The 24,787-nt window shown below is 40.1% G+C and overlaps 1 protein-coding gene across 4 annotated transcripts in view; it reads left to right on the top strand.

Annotated features, from left to right (window-relative positions):
* Positions 1-24,787, top strand: part of ptprz1a (protein tyrosine phosphatase receptor type Z1a) — a 132,551-nt gene that overhangs the window by 57,030 nt on the left and 50,734 nt on the right. For all 4 annotated transcript variants that reach the window (XM_049574193.1, XM_049574192.1, XM_049574194.1 and 1 more), the window contains exons 4-8: positions 3,653-3,804; positions 4,551-4,646; positions 14,507-14,573; positions 14,654-14,811; positions 20,345-20,495. In XM_049574193.1, coding sequence (XP_049430150.1) covers positions 3,653-3,804; positions 4,551-4,646; positions 14,507-14,573; positions 14,654-14,811; positions 20,345-20,495 — 624 coding nt within the window. The remainder of the gene's footprint in view (positions 1-3,652; positions 3,805-4,550; positions 4,647-14,506; positions 14,574-14,653; positions 14,812-20,344; positions 20,496-24,787) is intronic.

Genomic DNA, 24,787 nt, shown 5'->3' with positions numbered 1-24,787 from the left:
TTGCCCTGTCCTATAATCGTTTTTCTGTATTTGAGGATCAGATTTACTTTGTAGTTTGTGCTTTTTATGATTGTATTCCTGCAGAAGTATAAAATCTTTTTCAACACAGTAAATGAGTTAATATTTTTCCTTAACTAAGGAAACCTTTTAAGGGACTCAGTGCAACTGTTTAAGTCCCTCAGTTAAGGAGAAATTCATCTCTAAGTATCATACTTACATACATACGAAAAACTTAAGGTGATTTGTGCACCTGGTCTCTGCACTCCACTTGTCTAGTATTCATTTATTCATTCATTCATTTATTGGCGTTGCAGAGATCAGCCTGTTTGTTTGTCATTGTACAGAGGATTTTAGGATTTGGATAAATCTTTCACATCCTAAAATTGTATTTTTAGCATGATTTATTTTGACTAATTAACAGTTAAAGAGACAGTAACATTTTAAAAATTGGTTTAAACTTTGTCTCATTGAAACAGTCTTTGAGTCAGAATCATTTCTATGATAGTGAAAGCACTTACAGCCGTTCCTAAAGCTGTTTCTTATTAAGTGACAATGTCTTTTAGAAAAGTTTCCTTACTTCCCTCCCCCTTTGTCCCTCCTGTGTCGACCTCCTGTTTTTCTAATGACAGTTTCTCCCAGAGAGACACTGAGCGATGGGGCCTTTTCTCATACAGTGGTGTCCTATTGTAAAGGATACAGTTACCAGTTTCTCATTTGACAGGATCGAGAGCCTTTTATATATTTCCTCTCTCTAAGTGGTGTGACACACAATAACCTACAGTGTGCATTCAAGGTAATTGTTAAGTGAAATTGTAGACAAGAGGGATCCTGCCTCGCCTTTCGAAAAGCTCCAAACAGACGAGTCCAGTGCTTCTTAGCAACGGGACTCTCAGCGAAATAAGAAGCACTCTGTTGTGGTTGTTGTTCGGCCGCCAGCTGCACCAAAGGCTTTTATTAATGGAGATGTTTGGTGAACAATCTGAGCATGATTCAGGCCGACAGTACTTAAACCTGTTTTTATCAGCCCACAAATGGGCCCGGCGTAGGTTCAAGGCTCAGACTGCCATCCATACACACTCTTTCAAAGCTCTGGGCTGTAAGGTTTACACTCCACAAATGGAAGATTTCAGTTTTAGAGAAAGAGGTGATGGATGGAGCGTATGGATCTGTTCGTGCCTTTTGAGACGAGGCAAACAAACTTGTCAACAGGAGTGAATCAGCGACAAGTTGAGTCAATATTTGCCCTACCTTGAGGGGATATTAGGTTTTAGACAGCGTTAAAAGAAAACATAATAGAACATAAAACACACACTGAGACCACAGACAACAAAGAGGACATGAATGAGGCCAACCACATACACATCAAAGAGGTGGAGAGAATAAATCCTACTGAAAGCAAAGAGAATCCTTAAAGTGTTCAGCTGATCGATGTTTCTGCAACAACTAAATGTTGTCCGCAACTTGACATGAAAAATATCTATTATCTGCGCAAAAGATAGGCACATAACCATTTTGTTTTAATGTGGTGGGCTGGATGTACATTATGTTACAGGAGATGAAAGGACTATGAAATGTTCCACCGATTGGACGATCAAAGAACGTTTCGAGGGGACCTTTTGTCAGGTCAAACAAAGACCGACCTGAAGAAGATCCCCTTGTCGATTGAATCATTGTTTGATGCTCCAATAAAGGTGTTAGTGGAGTACTGTGTGGTGTACGAGCCCTCATCTTTTGATCTTCTGTACATTTATAATCCATTATTTCAATAAGAGGTCAGGCTGTGTCGTCTTCAAAGCCTTAAAAGCAGGAGACAGATTTGATCTGGGTGGTAAAGTTTGTTCAACGAAATCAGCAGAAAAAATGCTGACGTTTTACATTTCTGCAAACCACAAATATGTTACACTGAAACTTTATGTTTCAGCAGCGCTATAGTAAACATGCGTCTAGGTTCAGGCACAAAAGGCACTTGCGCTGTACCTCTAATCAGATACTTCTTTCAGGACACTCACATGTAGTATAATGGGTACTAGAGCTGAGCTGAATACTCGGATGAAACCAGTATCCGGTACAGATACTGTACAAGTATCATACGAGTATATCTCAAGGCAATTGAATGGAATGCAACTGGACTTGGTTTTGTCTTAGAAGACGTTTCACCCCTTATCCAAGAGGCTTCATCAGTTCATGCTTGTCCGACTAGGCTGGAACTAGTCTGACAAACTGGTGTTGAAAAACCATGGTATTTAACCTCTGAGGAGGTCTTCACAAGGCCAATGATGTCACTGGTTTGTTAGTGCTCCAATGGTGTGTCAACGACGGTCATTGAAACTCCTGCTGCAACGGTGGTCGTTGAAGTCGTTAGTCACATGAGGCCATTTGTGAACAGCCATTGCTTTTAGAGGTTAAGCTTAACCTCTAAAAGCAATGGTACAAACACCAGTTTGTCAGACTAGTTCCAGCCTAGTCAGACAAGCATGAACTGATGAAGCCTCTTAGATAAGAGGTGAAACGTCTTCTAAGACAAAACCAAGTCCAGTTGCGTTCGATTGAATTGCCCTTGAGATAACTATGACCTGGATAAATGAGAATATCCACAGCCATACGAGTATAATGTGTCAGTATCTGTACTTGTGATGAACTGGGGTCCAAAAAATCTGAAGCTTATGGTGCATTCCAGGCAACCCGTAACTCGTGTTTTCACAACCTGTAACCCGTGAAAGTGCACTGGAACGGCAGTCAAACCCGTAACTTCCCACCCGTGAACTCGTACCAGATCGATGTACTCCCAGTTACGCTTTCTAACGTCACACAGCCCTCTAAACCAATTACCTTACTCCTCTAAACAACAATGGCAGCCCTATGGATGCGGTGTTGATGCAGGTGATACACGGTGAGAAACAGACATAAAATAACCCTAATGTTAACGCATTATTGGCAGCCGCTCTAACAGCTGGTTTCCAGTGCAAGAATAATCAATACAAAATACGTTTCCAAACACACAGGTAACGTAAAATAAAAACTATAATAGCATCTGTGACCTTGTGCGCTGTTTTTCCTCCTCCGTTTCGCTCAAATGAGCAAGGAGCAGGCACCTTTGGCGATAGAAATATTGGGGAAGCACAAACATACAGTTCGCCATGTTCAACGTTAAACAGGAAGTAACTGGCAGTTTGCCATAACTTTCCTGGAACGCTACAAAGTCGTAACTCGTGACTTGAAGTCGTGACTTACGAGTTCAAAAGCCTGCCTGGAACGCACCATTAATTCTGAGGTTGTTCTCTAAATAGTTCTCCAGTGAATAATCAATAAAGCAACTTCTGATCAAACCATATCAATATCAGGCTTAAAATAACATTTTCTGGTTGGGTCCCACCCACTTTTGATTTAAATTCGATCCACTTCCTTCTTAAACTCTGTCCATTCTGAGTATAGATGCGGATACAAATAATTTAGTTGGTTGAACAAATACAGAAACAGACAGTCACTTTAGAAACTTTGACATGATATGTGCAATATGCACAAATGTATTTGTGGTTTGCAAAAATGCAAACTTCTACTAGCGACAAGGCTGAGTTTGTTCTCACATGATTGAAATAAAATACAGCACATTTAGAGTCATACATTTATTTGCTCATGTTTGTGTTTTTCTTAGTGGCGGTCAATGTGGATGGAGAGTACTACGTCAGCGGAGGTGGTCTCAGGTCGAAGTTCAAGGTGGGACGTATCACCTTCCACTGGGGGCGCTGCAACGCCTCCTCAGAGGGCTCTGAGCACGGTCTGGATGGAGTCAAATATCCTCTGGAGGTGCGATGACTCATCGTATATGCCAAATGTTGAGCTCAGGGATGTCCTACCTGCTGAGTTCATTTTTTCTTAGCTGGCGCAACACATTAGGAAAAACAAATTACCTTTATGTTACTCTCAACTACAACCTGTGAAAAGAACAATATTGGCATTAACTGTCTCACCACAGCTTCATTTCATCATGCTTAAATATTAAAAAACAATAAAATCTGTGTCTTAGTGGAATGATTTATTTCCCTTTTACTATTATTTACCCATGTTTCTGTTATTGATGGATGGAGCATCTGTAGTTCTGTGGTTTGAACTGACTCAGTGACATATAACTCAATCCATATTATAGATTGTTTTTACAGTTAAAATGCACAGTTTCTAACATGTATCATCGTGAACTGTCACTGTCTATATAAATCCTACACGCTGTATATACTGTATTTAGACATGAGTGTTTTTTCTACAAATCTTTTATTAAGATTCAATTATTGTGCAGCATTACGTACAAAGGTTTTGTTTTTGACAATAATTATATGTACTGTAGCTTCCATTTTAACTTTCATTAATGTCACAAGACGAAATGGCAACAAACCTCACCAAACACTGGTTTTGTTCCTTTTGTCCACCTGTGTTACAGAAAGATCTGGTGCTTTTACAGACATATGACCAAAAGAAAAAGATGGCAGGTTGAAAACACGGTGTAGCTCCTGTTAGCACCTCACTGGACTTACCATGATTGTGTTTTATTCCCACAGATGCAGATCTACTGTTATGAGGCCCATCGCTTTGGCTCTTTAGATGAAACCATCAAGGCTGGAGGCAGAATCACAGCGCTCGCCGTGCTGTTTGAGGTGTGATGCTTTACAGGGCAGACGTTCATGTAGGCTACGCTAATAACACTGAGATCAGTTTACAGGCTGGTTGTCTGTCTCCCAAAACAGTGAAGTGGGCATTAAAATGCAAATAACCTATTCCAATCATTGAATTTGAACTAGCAGAGTTAATTCTATTAATAAGCCAAACCATTTAAACAGTTAAACTTAACTGGTAGCTAACCTGAACCAGGCTGTTTAGCTGCTAATTCATTAGCTAAACCCAAACCGTTAAACAGTTAAACCTAACTGTTAGCTATCTTGAACCAGATTGCTCCATCTGCTATTGACCTATTAGCCAACCTTAAATCAGTTTTGCCAGCTAAACAGCATCGTTAGCTTAGATTAACCAACTGAACTTTCAGCTAAACCTACGTTGCAAACTTTATTCGCACTTTTAGCACAGCTAAGGTTAATTTATTCTGTTGCACAATGAAATGTAAGTTTTGATCTTGAACACACTACATACAGAATAAATGTAGAAATATTTAGATTTGAATAAAAATAAATTAGATAATTACATAATGCACATACACTTATTATACTGGTAAGTAAACTATATATTTCTATTAATGGTGGAGTGCAGAAGACTGGAGGTGAAAGAAGTTTTTAGATCTTTTATGCAAGTAAAAGTAGGCCTGTAGTAATACTACGGTGTAGAAATACTCTGTTCAAAGTAAGTGATAGTCTTGCTTTCAAATCTTTATTAAAGTATTAGAATCAAAATAAACTTAAAGTACCAAAAGTAAAAGCATTCATTTTTCAATAGATTCCTATTCAGATTATTAAATCCTATATTACTGGATCATATTGCTGATGCATTTATGTTCATCACTATTTGTATCATTAATTAGTGTCACTAATGCTGCAGCTCGTAATGATGGAGGTAATTTTAACTACTTTATTTACAGGCAGGTAGATCAGTCCTTAAAAAAACATCATGATCTATCCATTGATTTATATTTTGTATTAATAATCTGAACTATACTATACTATACTATACTATACTACACTATATCTGAACAGTAGTTATCAAATGTAGTAGAGTGAAAAGTACATTTTCCCTCTGATGTGTAGTTGAGTAGTAGTATAAAGTACAATGGAAATACTTGAGTAAATGTAAAGTTTATTCACATTTCACTTCTTGCAGAGGATGAGCTGGAGCTCCAAGCAAACTTCAATCAGACTGACTGAGCTATTAGCTTTACATTAACAAAGGGCTTAAAATACATCAAGCCCAGGATTAATGTCCTCTCAATAGCTTCCTACTATTTGTTGAGTTTTTACAGTCAAATGTTCCTCAGCTTTTTATTAATTATTTTTGATTGCGGATATGTCCTGAAAGTCAGGGTTAACCCTGCTGTGTGGGTTTACAGCAGTTAGCTCCGGGCTAATGGTTTAGATGTTCCACATTCTTGCGGGGGTCTTGACTATGAACATTATCTGAAAGGCACCATTCTTGCACACAACACAGGAGTTTGAGTTCATTTCACAAAATCTCTGATTTCAGTGGTGTATCTGAAGTTCTAAAAGTTGGCAGGTTTGAAACACAGGATGACTTTGCAGATGACTTTTTGTTGGAGAAAGATGGAGAAAGTTAGACTGAGGGAATGAATCAAAGTGCTGCAGTGTTATCACCAGGATGCTGTGGTGATACCTCAGCGAGCACTCTGTGTTTGAACAGTTTGATTCATATCTTGGCTGAGGATCATTGCCCGGCTCTCGTCTGTGTTTTCGTGTTTGGTGCCAGGGTTCGTACCAAGCGTCATGCATACTTTCACTGTGGTTTGCTTTGTGCAGTCATGTTGCCTCCGGCCGGGTTGGCGTGTTGGAACTGACAGAGGCCGTGTTGGAACAAAACTCAGAGAAACGTCTGATGTGAAGCTGCAGGCTCTGTGTGTGTGTGTGTGTGTGTGTGTGTGTGTGTGTGTGTGTGTGTGTGTTTTGGGCTGCAGGTTGGGCGGAGAGCAGGGTGGGAAAACTATCAAACAACACAAAAAGAGCTAGTAAATTTTGTTTTTGTGCGCTGCCAACCACCAACCAGCTTTGAAACTTTTTGAACTCTCCAAAATTCATATATATGGGAGACTGGTGGCTTTGAATCTGGCCTTATTGCATGTCCTTCTGTACTTTCTCTATGCGTTGTCAAATAAATACTGCAGACTATAAGATAGTTGCACCATTAGCCCACTTATGTTTAGCTGAACACTTGCGTGTCCTTAAACTTCACCTCTCAGACTGAGGATGGAGTGTAGAAGGATTTCTGTGCTGAGCTCCTGTCAGAGTGGTTTAGATGACGACCGCCCACTTTCGTATTTTTGGATCTGACATCAAAGTTGGTTAATCTTCCCATGAAGCTTTTCATTGTGCCCTTAGAGCCAGCTTCAGGGAATCCACATGACCCCACAGCGTTTTTACTTCAACCTGAATGAATACTTACAACTGAGGCTTCCTCCTAACCTAGTGTTCGGTAACCAAGGTTACTCGTATAGCTGCAGTTGCCGGGGAGCAGGTGAAAGATTGTAGAGTCACTCAAGTAATTTAAAAAGTAAAAATTATGTTGAAACTCAATAAATATCCACATATCAAATCAGCTGCAAACACTTCAAGCTCTGATTGAGGCGCTAAAGGCCTAAACAATTAGCTAGAAGTGACAGATAAATACAGTGAGGGAATGTGACTAAGTACATTCACTTAAGTACCGTACTAAGTACAGTTTTTAGATTCTTGTACTTTGCTTGCATATTTCTATTTTCTGTTACTTTAATATGTTTAATTCCACTACATCTCAGAGGGAAATACTGTAATTTTTACTGCATTACATTTATCTGACAGCTTTAGTTTTATCTATTTTTATTTATTAATTTGGATCCTCATCAGTCACTACCAAGGTAGCAACCACTCTTCCTGCTGTCCACACAAGCTGACATTACTTCATAGAGTAAAACAAATATATAATAAAAAAATCCAAGGCAAAAAAAACAAACAAAATACAGTAAAAAAAAAAAGGAAAACTACAAAATAAATATAAAAAACACAAATAAACAAAACAAAGTGAAAACAAACAAACTAAATCAATCGATTAACCACCAAGTAGTCAGAAATTGTCAGAAAATTATAGTTATAATAATGATAATTAAAACAATACTTTTACAGCTTAAAGGTAATTGTAGTGCTACTCAAAACAGCAGATACAGTGACTGAGAGTATGAAAAGAACAGTAAACAATAAACAATAAAGTTTCACATTAAGGTTTGTTCCTAAATTACTTTGCAGATTCAGATCAATAATACAAAATAATCCAAAAAATGAATAATGACGTGTTATTGTAGGTTGAAAATAAGATAAAACTTTATTGATCCGGGGGGAAAGTCACAAGCTACCCTGTGCTGTATAAAGTAATTAAAACGAGCTCCACCTTTACCAGCTGTGATATTAAAGTGATGAACACATGGATGCATCAATAATTATAATCCAATAATATAATATAATATAATATAATATAATATAATATAATATACATTATTCTGAAATGGATCATTCTGCAAAATTAGTAATTTTTCTTTTGGTATTTTAAGTTTATTTTAATGCTAATACTTAAGAGAGATCATTGTTATGTAGTGTTCACACTAAAGACAACAGCTAGGCTACATTATCACCGAGTCGCCGTTGTAGATTTGCTGAAAGCACTTGTTAACTTAGTAACATTGTCACGGCTTGTGTATGTCTGCTATATGCCACAAAGCACTTCAGCTTGACATTATTTAAAGTTCATATTTGGTCAAACAAATATGAGCCCCAGTTTTAACATCACTTTTCGCCGCCACATTGCATCCCCGTTAGCAACGCAAAGCACATAAAGCCATCAATCAATCAATCAATTTTATTTATAAAGCCCAATATCACAAATCACAATTTGCCTCACAGGGCTTTACAGCATACGACATCCCTCTGTCCTTAAGACCCTCACAGCGGATAAGGAAAAACTCCCCAAAAAAAACCCTTTAACGGGGAAAAAAAACGGTAGAAACCTCAGGAAGAGCAACTGAGGAGGGATCCCTCTTCCAGGACGGACAGACGTGCAATAGATGTCGTACAGAACAGATCAACATGATAAATTAACAGTAATCCATATGACACAGGGAGAGAGAGAGAGAGAGAGAGAGAGAGAGAGAGAGAGAGAGATGCAGGTAATGACAGTATCTTACAACAACATTAATGGAAGTAATAATATTATAGTTATACTTCTGGTTACTGCGGTACAATATGTTGAAAGTATGTATTAATATCTGGCAGTATACATGTGTGACAATAATCATATGTGTATAATAACAGAAGAAGTATGACTAATGACTAATGCTGGCAGCAGCAGCAGGAGGCATCTGGCGGGACCACGGCAGCAGCACAACCACACACGTCACGCTGTCCAGGCACCGCTGTGATATGAGTTAATCTGAGAGACAGTGGAGCACAAAGGCTCCGGAGAAGAAGCCGAGTTAGTGACATCCAGAATGGCCGAGTTAGCAAGATGCAGTAATAGAATACGAGAGAGAGAGAGAGAGAGAGAGAGAGAGAGAGAGAGAGAAGGAGAGAAGGGGCCCGGTATACTATAGAGGGGTCCTCCGGCAGACTAGGCCTAAGTCAGCCTAACTAAGGGCTGGTACAGGACAAGCCTGAGCCAGCCCTAACTATAAGCTTTATCAAAGAGGAAAGTCTTAAGTCTAGTCTTAAATGTGGAGACGGTGTCTGCCTCCCGGACCGTAACAGGAAGATGATTCCACAGGAGAGGAGCCTGATAGCTAAAGGCTCTGGCTCCTGATCTACTTTTGGAGACTTTAGGGACCACGAGTAACCCTGCGTTCTCAGAGCGCAGTGTTCTGGTGGGATAATATGGCACTATGAGCTCTCTAAGATATGATGGAGCTTGACCATTTAGAGCTTTATAAGTTAACAGTAGGATTTTAAATTCAATTCTGGATTTTACAGGAGCCAGTGCAGAGAAGCTAAAACAGGAGAGATATGATCGCGCTTAGTTCCTGTTAGTACACGTGCTGCTGCATTCTGAATTAGCTGGAGAGTTTTTAAGGACTTACTAGAGCTACCTGATAATAGAGAGTTACAATAATCCAGCCTTGAGGTAACAAAAGCGTGGACCAATTTTTCTGCATCTTTCGGGTCAGGATAGGCCTAATTTTCGCAATATTACGAGATGAAAAATGCAGTCCGTGAGGTTTGCTTTAAATGAGAATTAAAAGACAAATCTTGATCAAATGTTACTCCGAGGTTTCTTGGTAGTGGCAGGGCCAGAGCAATGCCATCTAGAGAAACTATGTCATCAGATAAAGAGTCTCTGAGTTGTTTGGGGCCAAGAACAATAACTTCAGTTTTGTCTGAATTTAACATCAGGAAATTGGTGCTCATCCAAGTTTTTATGTCTTTAAGGCAATTATGGAGTTTAGTTAATTGATTGCTTTCTTCTGGCTTCATCGATAAATACAACTGTGTATCATCCGCATAACAATGGAAATTTATAGAGTGATTTCTAATGATGTTACCTAAAGGAAGCATATATAGAGTAAACAGGATTGGTCCGAGCACAGAACTCATGGAACTCCAAAACAAACTTTAGTACGTAAGGATGGTTCATTGCGAACGTCAACAAATTGAAAACGATCAGATAAATAAGATTTAAACCAGCTCAGTGCAGAACCTTTTAGGCCAATTAAGTGATCCAGTCTCTGCAGCAGAATTTGATGGTCAATAGTGTCAAACGCCGCACTAAGATCTAATAAAACAAGTACAGAGACGAGTCCTTTGTCTGAAGCAATCAGAAGGTCATTTGTAATTTTAACTAGAGCTGTCTCAGTGCTATGATGCACTCTAAATCCTGACTGAAATTCCTCAAATAAATGGAGAAAAATGGAGAAAATCACACAGCTGGTCTGCGACTACTTTCTCAAGGATCTTTGACATAAAGGGAAGATTAGATATTGGTCTATAGTTGGCTAACACCTCTGGATCCAGGGTGGGCTTTTTAGTAGAGGTTTAATTACAGCTATCTTAAAAGACTGTGGTACATAGCCTGTTAATAAGGATATATTGATCATATCTAATATATGAGTGTTAACTAAAGGAAAGACCTCCTTAAGTAGCCTAGTTGGGATGGGGTCTAAGAGACACGTTGATGATTTGGATGAAGAAATCACTGCGGTCAATTCTTGAAGAGAAATTGGGGAGAAGCAATCTAAATATATATTAGATTTTACAGCTGTGTTTGAGGTTAGATAGGTACTATCTGAGGGCAGGAGGTCATGAATTTTGCCTCTAATAGTTAGAATTTTGTCATTAAAAAAGCTCATAAAATCATTACTGCTAAGGGCTAAGGGAATACAAGGCTCAATAGAGCTTTGACTCTCAGTCAGCCTGGCTACAGTACTGAAAAGAAACCTGGGGTTGTTCTTATTGTCTTCTATTAGAGCTGAGTAATAGTTTGCTCTGGCATTGGAGGCCCTCTTATAAGTTTTGAGACTGTCTGTCCAGATTAAACGAGATTCTTCCAGTTTGGTTAATCGCCAATTCCTTTCAAATTTTCGCGATATTTGTTTTAACTTACGGGTTTGAGAGTTATACCAAGGAGCGAACTTTCTTTGCTTTTTTAACTTCTTTTTAAGAGGAGCTACAGAGTCGAGCGTTGTTCGCAGCGAGCCTACGGTGCTATCAACAAAATGATCAATTCGGGAGAGGTTAAAGTCGGCACGGGAAACCTCTGTTACTGAAGGTATTGGTATTGAATTTAACGACAAGTAATCTTTTCCTTAAGTTTTATGACAGCACTATCTGATAAACATCTAGTATAGTAACTGTTGCTGAGTGGCGGTAATCGAGTAAAAAGAAATCCAAAGTAATCAGATAATGATCCGATGGCGAGGATTCTGTGGAAAGACTTTTAGGTTATCAATTTCAATTCCATACGTCAGAACTAGATCAAGGTATGGTTAAAACAATGAGTAGGTTCATGTACACCCTGACTGAAGCCAATGGAGTCTAATAATGAGATAAGCGCGGTAGCCAGGGAGTCATTATCAACGTCGACATGAATGTTAAAATCGCCTACAATAATAACTTTATCTGATTTAAGAACTAAACTGGATAAAAACTCTGAGAATTCAGATAAAAATTCAGAATACAGGCCAGGAGCACGGTACACTATAACAAATAAAAGTGGCTGCGAGGTTTTCCAGGTCGGATGTAAAAGACTAAGAACGAGGCTTTCAAATGAATTATAATCCAGTTTAGGTTTAGGGCTGATTAACAGACTAGAGTTAAAAATGGCTGCAACTCCCCTCCTTGCCGCTGCCTCGAGGAATGTGGGTATTATTATGACTGGGAGGAGTGGACTCATTTAGACTGACATATTCATCTGGACACAGCCAGGTTTCAGTGAGACTGAGTAAATCAATATGATTATCTGATATTAATTCGTTTACTAACACTGCTTTAGACGATAGAGACCTGATATTTAACAGTCCGCATTTAATTCTCCTGTTTTGTCTTTCTGTCACAGAAGAGGTTTTAATTTTTATGAGGTTGTTATGCACAACTCCTCTTTGTTTAATTTTAGATTTAAATAATTTAGGTAGTCGGGGGACAGACACCGTTTGTATAAAACTATTAAAACTATGGCTGGGTAACTGAACTAGAAGCTCAGAGAGGCGTTTAGGACTGCGACTCTGAGTCCTGGTCTCAACTCTGGGTTGTCAGGGATTTAAATTACTAATAAAGTTTGCCAGGTTTCTAGAAATGAGAGCAGCTCCATCCAAAGTGGGATGAATGCCGTCTCTCCTAATAAGACCAGGTTTTCCCCAGAAAGTTTGCCAATTATTAACAAAACCCACATCGTTTGCTGGACACCACCTGGACAGCCAGCGGTTAAATGATGACATGCGGCTAAACATGTCATCACTGGTCAGATTTGGGAGGGTCCAGAGAAAACTACGGAGTCCGACATCGTTTTTGCGTATTCACACACCGAAGCAATATTAATTTTAGTGACCTCCGATTGGCGTAACCGGGTGTCATTGACGCCGACGTGAATAACAATCTTACTGAATCTACATTTAGCTTTAGCCAGCAGTTTTAAATTTGATTCAATGTCGCCCGCTCTGGCCCCACGGATACATTTGACTATGGCCGCTGGTGTTGCTATCTTCACGTTTCTCAGAATAGAGCTGCCAATAACCAGAGTTTTATCCTCAGCGGGTGTGTCGCTGAGTGGGGAAAAGCGGTTGGAAACGTGAACAGTTGGAGCTGTGCTTCTGGCGAACCGTAACCCAACCTCCCGGCTGAACGGGAGTTACCGGAGGACAGTTAGCAGAGGCTAAGGCTAGGCTATGTGGCTCCGCACCGGCTACAGGGGACTGGCTAACTACCGCAGCTGCTGAATGGTTTTCCATGGTGCGGAGCCGCGCTTCTAATTCACTAAGCCTCGCCTCCAACGCAGCAAATAAGCTACACTTGTTACAATTACCACTGTCGCTAAAGGAGGCAGAGGCATAACTGAACATTTGACACACCGAGCAACAGAGAGCAGGAGAAGGAGAAGTCATGGCTAAGCTAATGTAGCTAACAAGGCTAAGAGCGTGCAAACAACAGCTAAGAGATTAGCGAGAAAGTCGTAGAAAGGAGGAGAGCTATAAGTGCTTAAACAGAACTAGTGTGGGTTATGACTTGAAGTAGACGTTAAAGCAGCTGAGGTGAGAAAGCAGGCTAGTGGAATTCACCAGAGCAGTACAGAGACGCTGTCACAGAAACACCGGAAATGACACAACTCGCTTACCGCAATACGTCAGCACGTATGTGCTAAAATAACGTAAAGCTAAAATAACGCCATCTAACTAAACTAATAACACAATACCAATATTTGTAGCAGGGTGGCAAGTGTTGGGCCGTCAGTTTGTAGCTTTATGTCACCGGCTTTCACTGAAAATGACTTTTAGCTTGTTGCTATGTCGCTGGTGATGTAAGTATAGCAGTATAGTCCTCATAAAGTTAAAGTTAATGTTACACTTGCCACAGACGGCAGTTCTTGAGACCGACTTTTGGTTAGTGACTGTGGCCCAAACTTTGAAAATGCAGGTCCAGTTTTTTTCCCACGGGACAGCTAATGTCAAGTTACTGATTAACTGATCAAAATTAACACTTAAACCTAATTCTGTTTGAACTTGTTTTTAAAAAAACTGAGCACTTAAACGTACGTTGAGTAAGGTTAATCACTCGCGTAACGTTATCTCTGTATGCTAACGTTATCTCCTCACTCTGGCCACAGTAACATACACATGACAACCGAATCTACAACTAAAGCTGTTTGGTTAAACAATCAAATAACACAAAAACAACAACAATGCACTATCACTCCGAAAAACACTTTCTTAACACTTACCTTGGCTGAGTCAGTCAGGGCCGGTCAGAACCGGTCAGGACGAGAGCTCACAATGACACAGCGTGACAAAAAATAAATAAATAAATAAATAAAAAATCACAGATGTTTCCTTTAATAGCCACGTCTCTGCATGAATTTCACAATAAAATTCTGAGTATGACATTATTATATGAAGTTTCACAGTAAAGGCCTGTGAAGTAATCATGATATAATTTACGTTTCTCACATGCCTCCACGGTGAACAGAGGTCTTTGTTATGTGATTTTTAATAAGTCCTACTGTGACATGTTGAGCCTGGTCTGTGTTAAACTCTGCAGGGTGTTTAATTATGAACAGTTTCCATTCATCAGTAAGAAATTAGACTCGATATGAGATAATTATGTTGTTTTTTTCTTCACAGACGAGCATTGAAGACAATGTGAACTTTGCTCCCATCATAGACGGCATCAACAGCGTGAGCAGACATGGTACGTCTGTTTCTTCTTCTCTCTCCTGTCTCGCCTCTTCTTCTGTTGTGCTTTCTAAAGCTGTCTCATCTGCCGTCCAGGAAAGAGCGCCGAGGCTATACCCTTCGCTCCGCGAGGCCTCCTGCCAAACTCCACAGATAAATACTTCATCTACAACGGCTCTCTGACTACGCCGCCCTGCAGCGAGACCGTCGAGTGGATCGTCTTTAAGAACACAGTGGCCATCTCTGACGAACAGGTGAGAGATGGGGCACCAGAATCTTTAGAGAGATTATGATCTGAACTTTAAGGGTGCTCTCTAAACAATCCATCTGATAATCTGGGTGCAAAGTCAGGTGCAGGGGGCAAAGGGGTTGTATTTGGTCCTTTAATTAATCAAAGGTGTGTTTTGGGTGTAACATGGATGTAAAAGTCAGGTGTTCCTGCATAATTAACTGCTGAGGGTAGAGCAGTAAGAGCAGTGATTTTACGTGGCAAATACTGTGGGACATTTAAAAGCAAAACTAAAACTATAGGCAGAACAGAATGAATCTCAATCTTATTGAATCTCAATAACATCATAAAAGTGGGAAAGCATTTTCAGTGACGAGCGGAAGCACTCTTTATTTCAGGGTAGGTGGTGCAACCTCAGATAAATTGTGATGTTAGTGATGGAAAAAACTACACACATTTAGTACTGTACTGTACTTAAATACAGTTCTGAGGTAATTGTATTTTATTGCCAAATTACTGCAACTTTTTACTTCTACTGCAAATACTGTACATTGTACTCCACAACATTTATTCGACAACTAAAATGATTTTGGAGATTCTGTTTAATAATATAGATCTATTTTACAAATACATTATGATGTTTTATTTTAAAGAATAAGATGAAACTATATTTATTCCCAAGCTACCCCGCAGCATAAGTAAAATGTTCTCCCACCACTGTATGAAACACATCTGGGATCCTGCAATGTCTCTACGAGTGCAAAGTGTTTTCACACCAGAGCACGTGTTGGAAAAGAAAACTTACAAACCATCTATCAGCTGTAAATGAACTGAGCCAGCAAGCATTCCTCTGAGCTTTACACAGGATGGGTTACCTCCAGAATTATGTCTGATAAGCTTCATCTTTGTTTTCATAGACATCAACTGAAACTTGAGGTAATGGAAGGTAATTAATCTAAAAACTAATGGGGCAAATTAAAAAATGTAAAAGCATTGATGTAAGGTGTGTGAGCATCTCGTTGATCATTGGCTAAAAACACGTGTTAAACCACCGGTGTGGTCCTTTAAGGAGCAGACGTCAGCTCTGGGGCTTTTGTCGAAGATGAAAAGACACAAATACAGAAACGTCTGTAAATAAGCGTTTAGAAAAACAAGGAGCTGAAAGAAGGAATTATCATACCAGAGCTCAGAAAACACTCAAGTGATGGGTGAGGCAGCGAGACAGCAGGCTGTCAACACTGTGTGTGTGTGTGTGTGTGTGTGTGTGTGTGTGTGTGTGTGTCCATGTCATTCAGCGTAAATACCGTAAAGATCTTTTGTGAGCTGATATTTGTTTGATGTAATGACCACTTCTGTACGGCTGTCAATCACTCTCAGCCTGGGGCAATGTCACACACACACACACACACACACACACACACGCACAGAGAGAGAGAGAGAGACTTGTACAAACATGTGGAAACACACTAACAAAAGCGTTTCAATAGAAAGGCTCTGGTGTGACGCCTGCTGAGGCTCAGACGTCATTTTCCACCAGATTTATTCACTCTGAACACACAGCTGTCAGAAGGCAGGAGGCCTCACACACACACACACACACACACACACACACACACACACACACACACACACACACACACACACACACATTTGTAAATCTGTATTGTGATAAACCTTAAGCTATGCAGACACCACACTGTTTTGTGCATTGTGTTAACTCACGCTACTCATTACAGTCCCTCTCCTGCACAGCCAAAACAACACATCCTCACTGTGACCTCGTCACATGTCCACGTTTGGTCATGGACTTTCCACGTCCACATATGACGTCCAAGGTACCCTGGGTGTGTTGGTTGTTGACGTTCTGGGACGCCGTGTCAACTTCAGCCTGTTACATGCATTGTCTGTTTTCAAAATACACTTCTGTTTTCACAGGAAATTTAACGTTTACATATAGTCTCTTTCAAAATAAAAGCACCCCGTAGATTTTTTTTCCCTCCAACAACTAACGCATGTGGTCGGGTTTAGGTAAATGAACAGGGTTTGGCTTTAGAATCTTACCGGATGTGAACGCCGCTCTCCGGGGTGAAAGTCTGTGTTTGTTGGCTAAGCCTGCTCTGATTGGTCAGTGAGTGGTCACTGCAGCGGCACTGTAGAAGCACTTTCTAGTTTTATAGAGTATAGTTGTGACATCACAGTTTCCCAGAGGTTCGCGCGGCTCATTTCAAAGCACAGTTTCTGAATGTGGACTTAAAAGCATTTTGATACTTTCACAGTATTTATATAAGACATGGAAATCTGAGTCTTTGCAATGTGGGACCTTTAATTATTCAGGGAACTAAACAGGTGACGGATGACAGTGTGTGACCACAACCAAATGTAAATCTTAAAGGGACAGTTCACCCCAAAATAAAAAAATATCTATTTGTCCCCTTACCTGTAGAGCTCAGTCTTAATTGTTTTGGTGTGAGTTGTTGAATGTGTTGCTGATATCAGCTGTAGAGGTGTCTGCCTTCTCTCCAAGATAATTTAACTACATGTCACTCAGCTTGTGGTGCTCAAAGCAACAAAATACATTTAAAAAACTCAACATCAATATCTCTTTGCAGAAATCAAGATAATCCACAGACCTTGTTGTGAGCAGTTTCATGTAGGAGCTATTTTCTTCTTAAACCCACCAACCAGCTCACATAACAACACTAAATGAATGTTACAGCAGAGAAGGGCGCCATTAAGGTTAACATCTCGCGCTGTGACAAGCATGAGCCATGAGTAGATGCTCCCTTCCTTCTGCACATGATACGGCACCTCACACTTATGGTGATGGTCGCCACTCTTGATCTCACACATGTATTTAAAGTTGGGAGACATTATTCATGTTTGGTATGAGTGTTGATGACCAGAAACAGACTCTATTTCCTTTTTGCTTCTATTTTATTCTCTAATTTTAGCAATTTATTTTCCTTCACTATTGTCAGATACCTGAAAATATATAAATACAAGTAACTGCTCCATCATAGAGAAAGAATTGGCTTTCAGAGTTGAGGCAGCATGTGTGGGTTATCCTGCTGCAGGTCTTCCAGGTTTCTCCAGACCTCAGTGACGTGTCTCAGCCAGTCCACATTCCAGCCCAGGTTGTCTGCCAGACTTTAATACATTAAAGTCACGACTTTAACAACCACAACTGGCCTTAATGGCCTCAGAGTGCGACTGTGCTGCAGTGTTGACTTTGTGTGAGTCAGTGTTGTGTAACCGGAGGGGAAGTGACTCACCTGAGCAGGTACGGAGGCAGCCCGCAGATTAAAGGACGGCTCCTTTACGCCCATTCACTTCCAAACTGCTCAGAGAGCTGATGCTGTGTGCTGCGGATGATTTACACTTTGTTTTATTGTTGTAGTGTTGAAAAATTGAGTTGAATTACTTTCCAATTTGTTGTAGCAGGGAATTAGAGAACTAATTGATTTAATGCAGTAGATTAATCCCTTAGATGATGGACATGAAATAATTGACAGCCAATTTGATAATCATTTAATTTCGTTATTCATTCATCAATCAAAAACTCTAAACATTTTCTGGTTGCAGTTTCTCTAAAGTGAGGATTTGCTGCTTTTCTCTGTTTTATATTGTTGTACACTTTTTGAACATGGATCAGACAAATTAATCTAGTGAATATTTCAAGCGCTAGATCAATTAGTTCTCAAATCTCCTGCAACAACAAACTGGAAAGTAATTTAACTAATGTTTTCGTAACTCTTTACTGGTCCATCTCCGTCCCAACCCTCACCTATGGTCATGAGCTCTGGGTAGTGACAGAAAAAATGAGGTCACAGATACAAGCGGCCGAAATGAGTTGTCAGGGCTCGGCCTTAGAGGTAGGGTGAGGAGCTTGGAGTAGAGCTCCTTCGTGTCGAAATTGGTTAGTTGAAGTGGTTCGGGCATCTGATCAGGATCCTCCTGGGCGCCTCCAGTTAAACGTGTTTAGGGCACGTCCCACTGGTAGGAGGCCCCGGGGCAGACCCAAAACACACTGGAGGGATTATATATCTCCTCTGGCCTGGGAACACCTCGGGGTCCTCCAGGAGGAGCTGGGAAGTGTTGCTGGGGAGAGGGACGTCTGGGGTGCTTTGCTCGGCCTGCTGCCCCTGCGACCCGGCCTCGGATAAGTAGATGAAAATGAAAATGGATGGAGAACATGAGGTCGTTACAAGGTCAAATCACAGCACATTTCTCACTTTCATCCTGGTTTACAGTGTCACACTTTTCTCAGTGGCGTTTTCCATTTCTCCCAATATTTTGTACATTTTTCCATCTCAAGCCTTCAAATAAAAGCATATCTTTCTATACAGTAAATTTCATTTACAATCCCAGCCATTGTGCCCATGTTGGAGGATCAAACTGCAACCATTTGCGAGTTATAGCTTTCCTGCCAACACATCCTCACTCCGACCTCGTCACATATCGACGTGCTTGGTCGTGAACTTTCCACGTCCACGTACGACGTGCAAGGTACCCTGGGTGTGTTGGTTGATGACGTTCTGGGACGCTGTGTCAAGTTGTCTTCTTTCAAAATACACTTACATTTTCACAGGAAATTTAATGTTTACATACAGTATCTTAAGTAAGTGAAAGCACTACGCTGGTACAACACCTCAAATTGACGTTTTTTTTCCTTCAACAACAAAAACACATGGTCAGGTTTAGGAAAAAAGATCAGGGTTTGGTTTTAGAATCTTATGGGATGCAAACACAGCTCTCCTGGGCGAAGGTCGGTGTTGGACCCATCCACCACTAACTCTGACTTTCATCGCCTTAACATTCGTCCTTGTCCCGACGCGTTTCCCCCTGAGGCTGCTGGACGCTGTTTAACTATAACAGCACCTGGCTGTGTATCATGCCAACGTGAAAGGACGCCTTTGTCGTTGGTTTCTGATGCAGCAAGTCACTGCCCAAGCGCTGGATTTCAATGACTTCAGAGTGAGACCGGGCTTTTCCTGCTACTTGCCAAAAGTATCCTCAATAAATCTTTATCTGGGACAGTTTCAGGTATTTTTCTGAAGAATAATGTAGCAAATTAATAGACTTAATCCATCTCAATTATCTTATGAATCTCAGCTGCAATCTCCTGCCAGTATGGTTGTACTTTTGGGCCCAGGAAAACATGATGATTGGCCAGTGAGGTTCCATATTGTGTCCAACAAAAGCCCCGGCTCTGCAGACTTGTTTACAGAGCTGTTAGTCTCGGGGTGATACTTCACTGTGACATCATAATTTTCTACATAAAACACTTTCCTGTCCATTACTCAGTGTCATATCTCAGGAACAGAAGGGGAGACATTTGGTCAGATACTGAATTGGTGACTCTAATCTTGAAACTGTGCTGATTGTATAGATCTTCTGTGTGTGAAGCATCCATGTTTTCACTGACATGGATGGAGACTGTAACTGCAACTTGATTGGTTCGTGGAGGCGCACAACCACGGGGCAGTGATTCTAGTTTGTTTGTTTTTTCGCTGGAAAGGAGCTGACGGTGCTCACGCTGTTAATATGATTTGTTGCAGCTGGAGATGTTCTGCGAGGTGATGACTATGCAGCAGGCCGGATACGTGATGCTGATGGACTACCTGCAGAACAACTACAGAGAGCAGCAGCAGCAGTTCATGGGTCAGGTGTTCTCCTCCTACACCGGCACAGAGGAGGTCCTCACACCAGGTACGTACATTAATTTCACAGTCTGCAAGTGCCACGTTATCATGCTGTTCTAAAAAATACCTTTTGGAGCGTTCAGGGTCACTGGGATATTCTATATACTTGAGAGCTACTTGATAACCAGCTATGGAACATTTGCAGTGGAAGAAAACACCACATTTCTTTTATCAGTTTGATAAATACAGTTCTGTTGATTCTTTTATGGATTTCTTTTTCCACCAAGACAGCTCACAAACATCTGAGTGTCCCTGAATGCACCATCAAGGACAGTTTTAAAAACAGTCTTTGCTCACTGGAGTAAGAATAACAAACAGTTTTGTTGTCAAGTAGGTTCGCAGATAACATAATCTGCCTTAGAGGTTTGGTTTATAATAATAAACACAGTGCAACAATCTGGAGATGTAAAATAAAATAGAAATTTTTAAAATGGAAAACATGAAAAAAATAAAGGAAATATGTAAAGATAGATGTGGCTGTCTGGTTCTAGACCTCAGTGTGACCCCGAGTATGAAGAATCCCACGTTAATGCTAATTAAACAGAGTCTAAGTGGATCACAAATGACAGAGGGACGAGAATAGAACTTCAGTGACCCAAATAAAATCTCAGTGACAGCGAGAGGAGGTCAACTTGGTTAACCATCGATTTCCACGCTGGTTACATTCGATGATGAGTAATGAGGTGACATTGATCTGCGGTTTTTGGGAGAGTTTGTTCTGACGTAAGAGACCAGGAGACTGTTGGTGTTTGTTCACAGCTCAGAACCGTTGATGCAGTTACACTCTCAGATTTTTATCTCTATTTTTGTACTTGTAGTTTTGAGGTACTTGTACTTTACTTGAGTATTTCCATTTTATGCTATTTTAAACTTCTACTCCACATCTCAGAGGGAAATATTGCTCCTTTTACTGCACTACTTGATAACTTAATCTTTGCAGAATCAGATTATCAATACAAAATATAATATATAATCAGCTAATACATGTTGATAGATAATCCACCCAGCTGTACGTAAGTCAGTAAAATGAGTTCTACCTTTAGCAGCTGCAACATTAAAGTGATGAACACATTAATGCAGCCAATAATATGATATATAATAGCATGAAATGGGCCATTCTGCATAATGAGTACTTTTACTTTTGGTACTTTAAGTGTATTTTGATGTTAATACAAAGTACTTTTGCTGAACCCTTTGAAACCTGAGCAAATTGGCTTTTTTCTTTTTTTAAAATAACAAAACATTGGAAGAAGGCAATGAGCAACGAAAGAAGAAATTGCCCCAAAAAAATAGCAAAAATTAGTAACAAAAAAAATTAAAAACAAGAAAATTAGTTTAAAAGAAGGAAAAAAGAAAAGAAAGTTAATAACAAAAAACAAACCAAGAACTGACTTTAAAAAAAATAAAATCTAAATCTATAATTTTTTTTGCAATTTGTAGAACATTTCTGACCAAGTTGCTCCTTGCCTTTCCCCCCATGTTTTTGAAAGAAATTGCGCCAGTGTGCTGGAAGGTTCAAAGGTTTAAATTCTTGTGAAAGGCGTCTGAAAGCAGCACAAGAAAAGTGATTTCGCTCCAGGTTTCAAAGGGTTAAGTATAATTTTGAATAGAATGTTTTTATGCTGTGGTATGAGTGTCTTTAAAGTTGTCTCCTGCACACCTCATGATGCAGTTAACTGTAAAAAATTAAACCTTCCTCCCTGGTGATAAAACAATGGTGCACATGAGGTATTTCCTACAAAATGCTGTACAATTTTGCACCTGTCTGAATATTTTAATCTCGTAAAAAAACAAACAAAAAAAACAGCCACTCCCACAAAACTCAAGGCAATCAAACAGCTTTCACTCCTATGAGATTTAAAACATATTTTGGAAAAAAATACTTTTTAAATACAGCCACACGTCAGTGAAATAAGCAGCCGGTGACGCGTAAGCTAAATCCAGTTTATTGGAGATTTAAATCCAACCTGCTCTGATTCCAAAGTCGTCAAATACCTCAGTCACTGATTTCCACTTCAGACTACATCAATACAATAAAACAAGAATAGAATAAGAGTAAACATAAGACATATATACAGCTATGTGAATTGTATGTTGAATAAATGTAAACATTTAAGAGGTGTTAGTGAGAATAAAGTTGTGTACTGAAAAATGTTACACAGCTGAATAATGCCACAGAATATTGCAGCGATGAGTTGTTAGGTTTAATGTGAATACACACTGCATAAGGAACATTTTATTACTCTGTATTATGGAGGATCAAAATGACTTCTACATTTGTATAAAACAATCCAACATGGAAACAAGAAGTAGAAAAACTGGCTTATCCTCGTGGGAACCACCATCTCTATTTTATTTTGACAGTAACAGGAAGCAGCACAGAGCACTGAGTTTGTTACATAGCCAGCAGTTCTCTTTTAGCGTCACCGTTCACAGCATAGATTAACTCTTGCACTCCACCGTCATTTTGGAGCAAAAACACCTAAAATGACATACCCAAATTAAAATGACTGTAGCTTCTGAACCACTATGACTACATGCATGCATGAGGTCTTGCCAGAAAGAAACTCCCTGAAGTTTCTTGTGAAAGTGTCAGAAACACTCCAGGTGATACAAAGACAGAGTAATGGGCCTCTGAAGTCAGTAAAAAATGGAAGATTTTGCCTAAAATAAAATAAAAAATATGATTTTCAGGATGAATAACTGTCTGTGGCTTCATCTGAGCAGGTAAATGACACTGTGGGGCTGTAGGCACACTATCAATGAACACTTGTTTCAAATTTGAAGAAGACTGCTCAAGTCGGTCACTCAGCTTCAAAACAGTACTATCAGTGATCAAACAACACTCAGCCAGCTTCAAACATTGTACCTTATTGAAATCAGGTGTGATTTTGATAGCTGATGTTGTTTATGACACAGAAACACCATAAAATATCACCAAATAAAGCCATATGAAACGTGAAAGTTATGATCCCACTTTCTAGACGGTATATCTCAGCCAAAAATAGTGGTAGGAGTGAGACTCTTACCTTTTATAAACCAGCTAAGTCCCCGCTAACGGCTCCGCATAAGATCGTGAGTAATCCTTTAACTTTTCCCGTCGAAAAACGGCATGACATGACTTGTCATCACTCATAGTGATTCTGGACTTTGTGTGTTTAGGCTGCTCTGGTGCGAAATACATAATAAATAAAAGAAAAACAATGTTATTTTTGAAAAGTCGAGAGCTTTCTGAATCCGGCAATACCAAACATCACATGGTTTGATGACGTAGTGCGCCTGGGAGATGCCATTTAACAGAGGAGGGGGGAGCGAGGACGTCAGTGTCCTGGCGGAGTTAGAGAGGTTAAAAACGAAACCACTGACACACTCTCTGTGCAGACTATAGTTTGACTACTTCTCATGCACTTTTTACATTCGAGTCTGTTTTTGAGGATAAACTCCAGTTTTTCTGTCAGATTTTCATTTTAATTTAATGTTATGGTGATATTTAATTATGGGTACTCATCAGTGCTGTTGAACAGCCCATAATCAGAGTGTCACACAGGTGTTAGACGTAACATTCATGGGCGTAGCGGACAAGGGGTACGCGTGGGACATGTCCCCTGCACTTACCGTATCTGTGCCCTCCGTCCCCTGCACATTTTACAGCTCTTACCACCGTTTAATTTGTTTTTAACATGTACCGGTTTTCCGAGCAGTCTGTAAATGCACCATGAGAAGGCAGCGCCAGGCACATACACATTAAATCAATGTTCAGTGTTGTCATTTGGCACTTAGTTATCTGGCTGCTTACCCTGTAGATGCTCGAGGGTCATTCTGTGTCAACTCAAGCTAAGACTTTAGACTTTGATAGTATATCATTTTAAAGAGCTAAAGTCGGTCCCTGGTGCTGTGCTGTGGCTGTGTTATGTGGCTCTGTAGCCGCTAAGGAGTGGTACAACTGAATGCGAGAGGATGATAAATCACTCCATAGACCTCTGAACAATTTGTCCCCCTCACTTGAAATGATGGCTATGGCCCCGGTAACGTTGGTACTTTACCACAGTGAACAGATCAACAGGTGAATAGATCCTCATGTCACGTTCACACGTGTTCTCCTGGCTCACTCTGCCCTCTGGTGGTTAAACTGGACAGCCTCAGATGTCCTGCTCACAGTGTTTGTCCCTGTATTTTCCTGGGTGGGGACCATACGTATCTGATTTGTGGTAAAATACAGTTTATCACATGTGTACACATCAGATTTTATCGGCTCTACAGCAGCTCTGACACACACACACACGGGCGTGACATTTTCAC

This window comes from Epinephelus fuscoguttatus, linkage group LG4, assembly GCF_011397635.1.
Source record: "Epinephelus fuscoguttatus linkage group LG4, E.fuscoguttatus.final_Chr_v1".
In the NCBI taxonomy this organism is placed as follows: Eukaryota; Metazoa; Chordata; class Actinopteri; order Perciformes; family Serranidae; genus Epinephelus; species Epinephelus fuscoguttatus.
The sequence above is the reverse complement of the archived record's forward strand: the minus strand, read 5'-3'. Positions and strand labels throughout refer to the sequence as shown.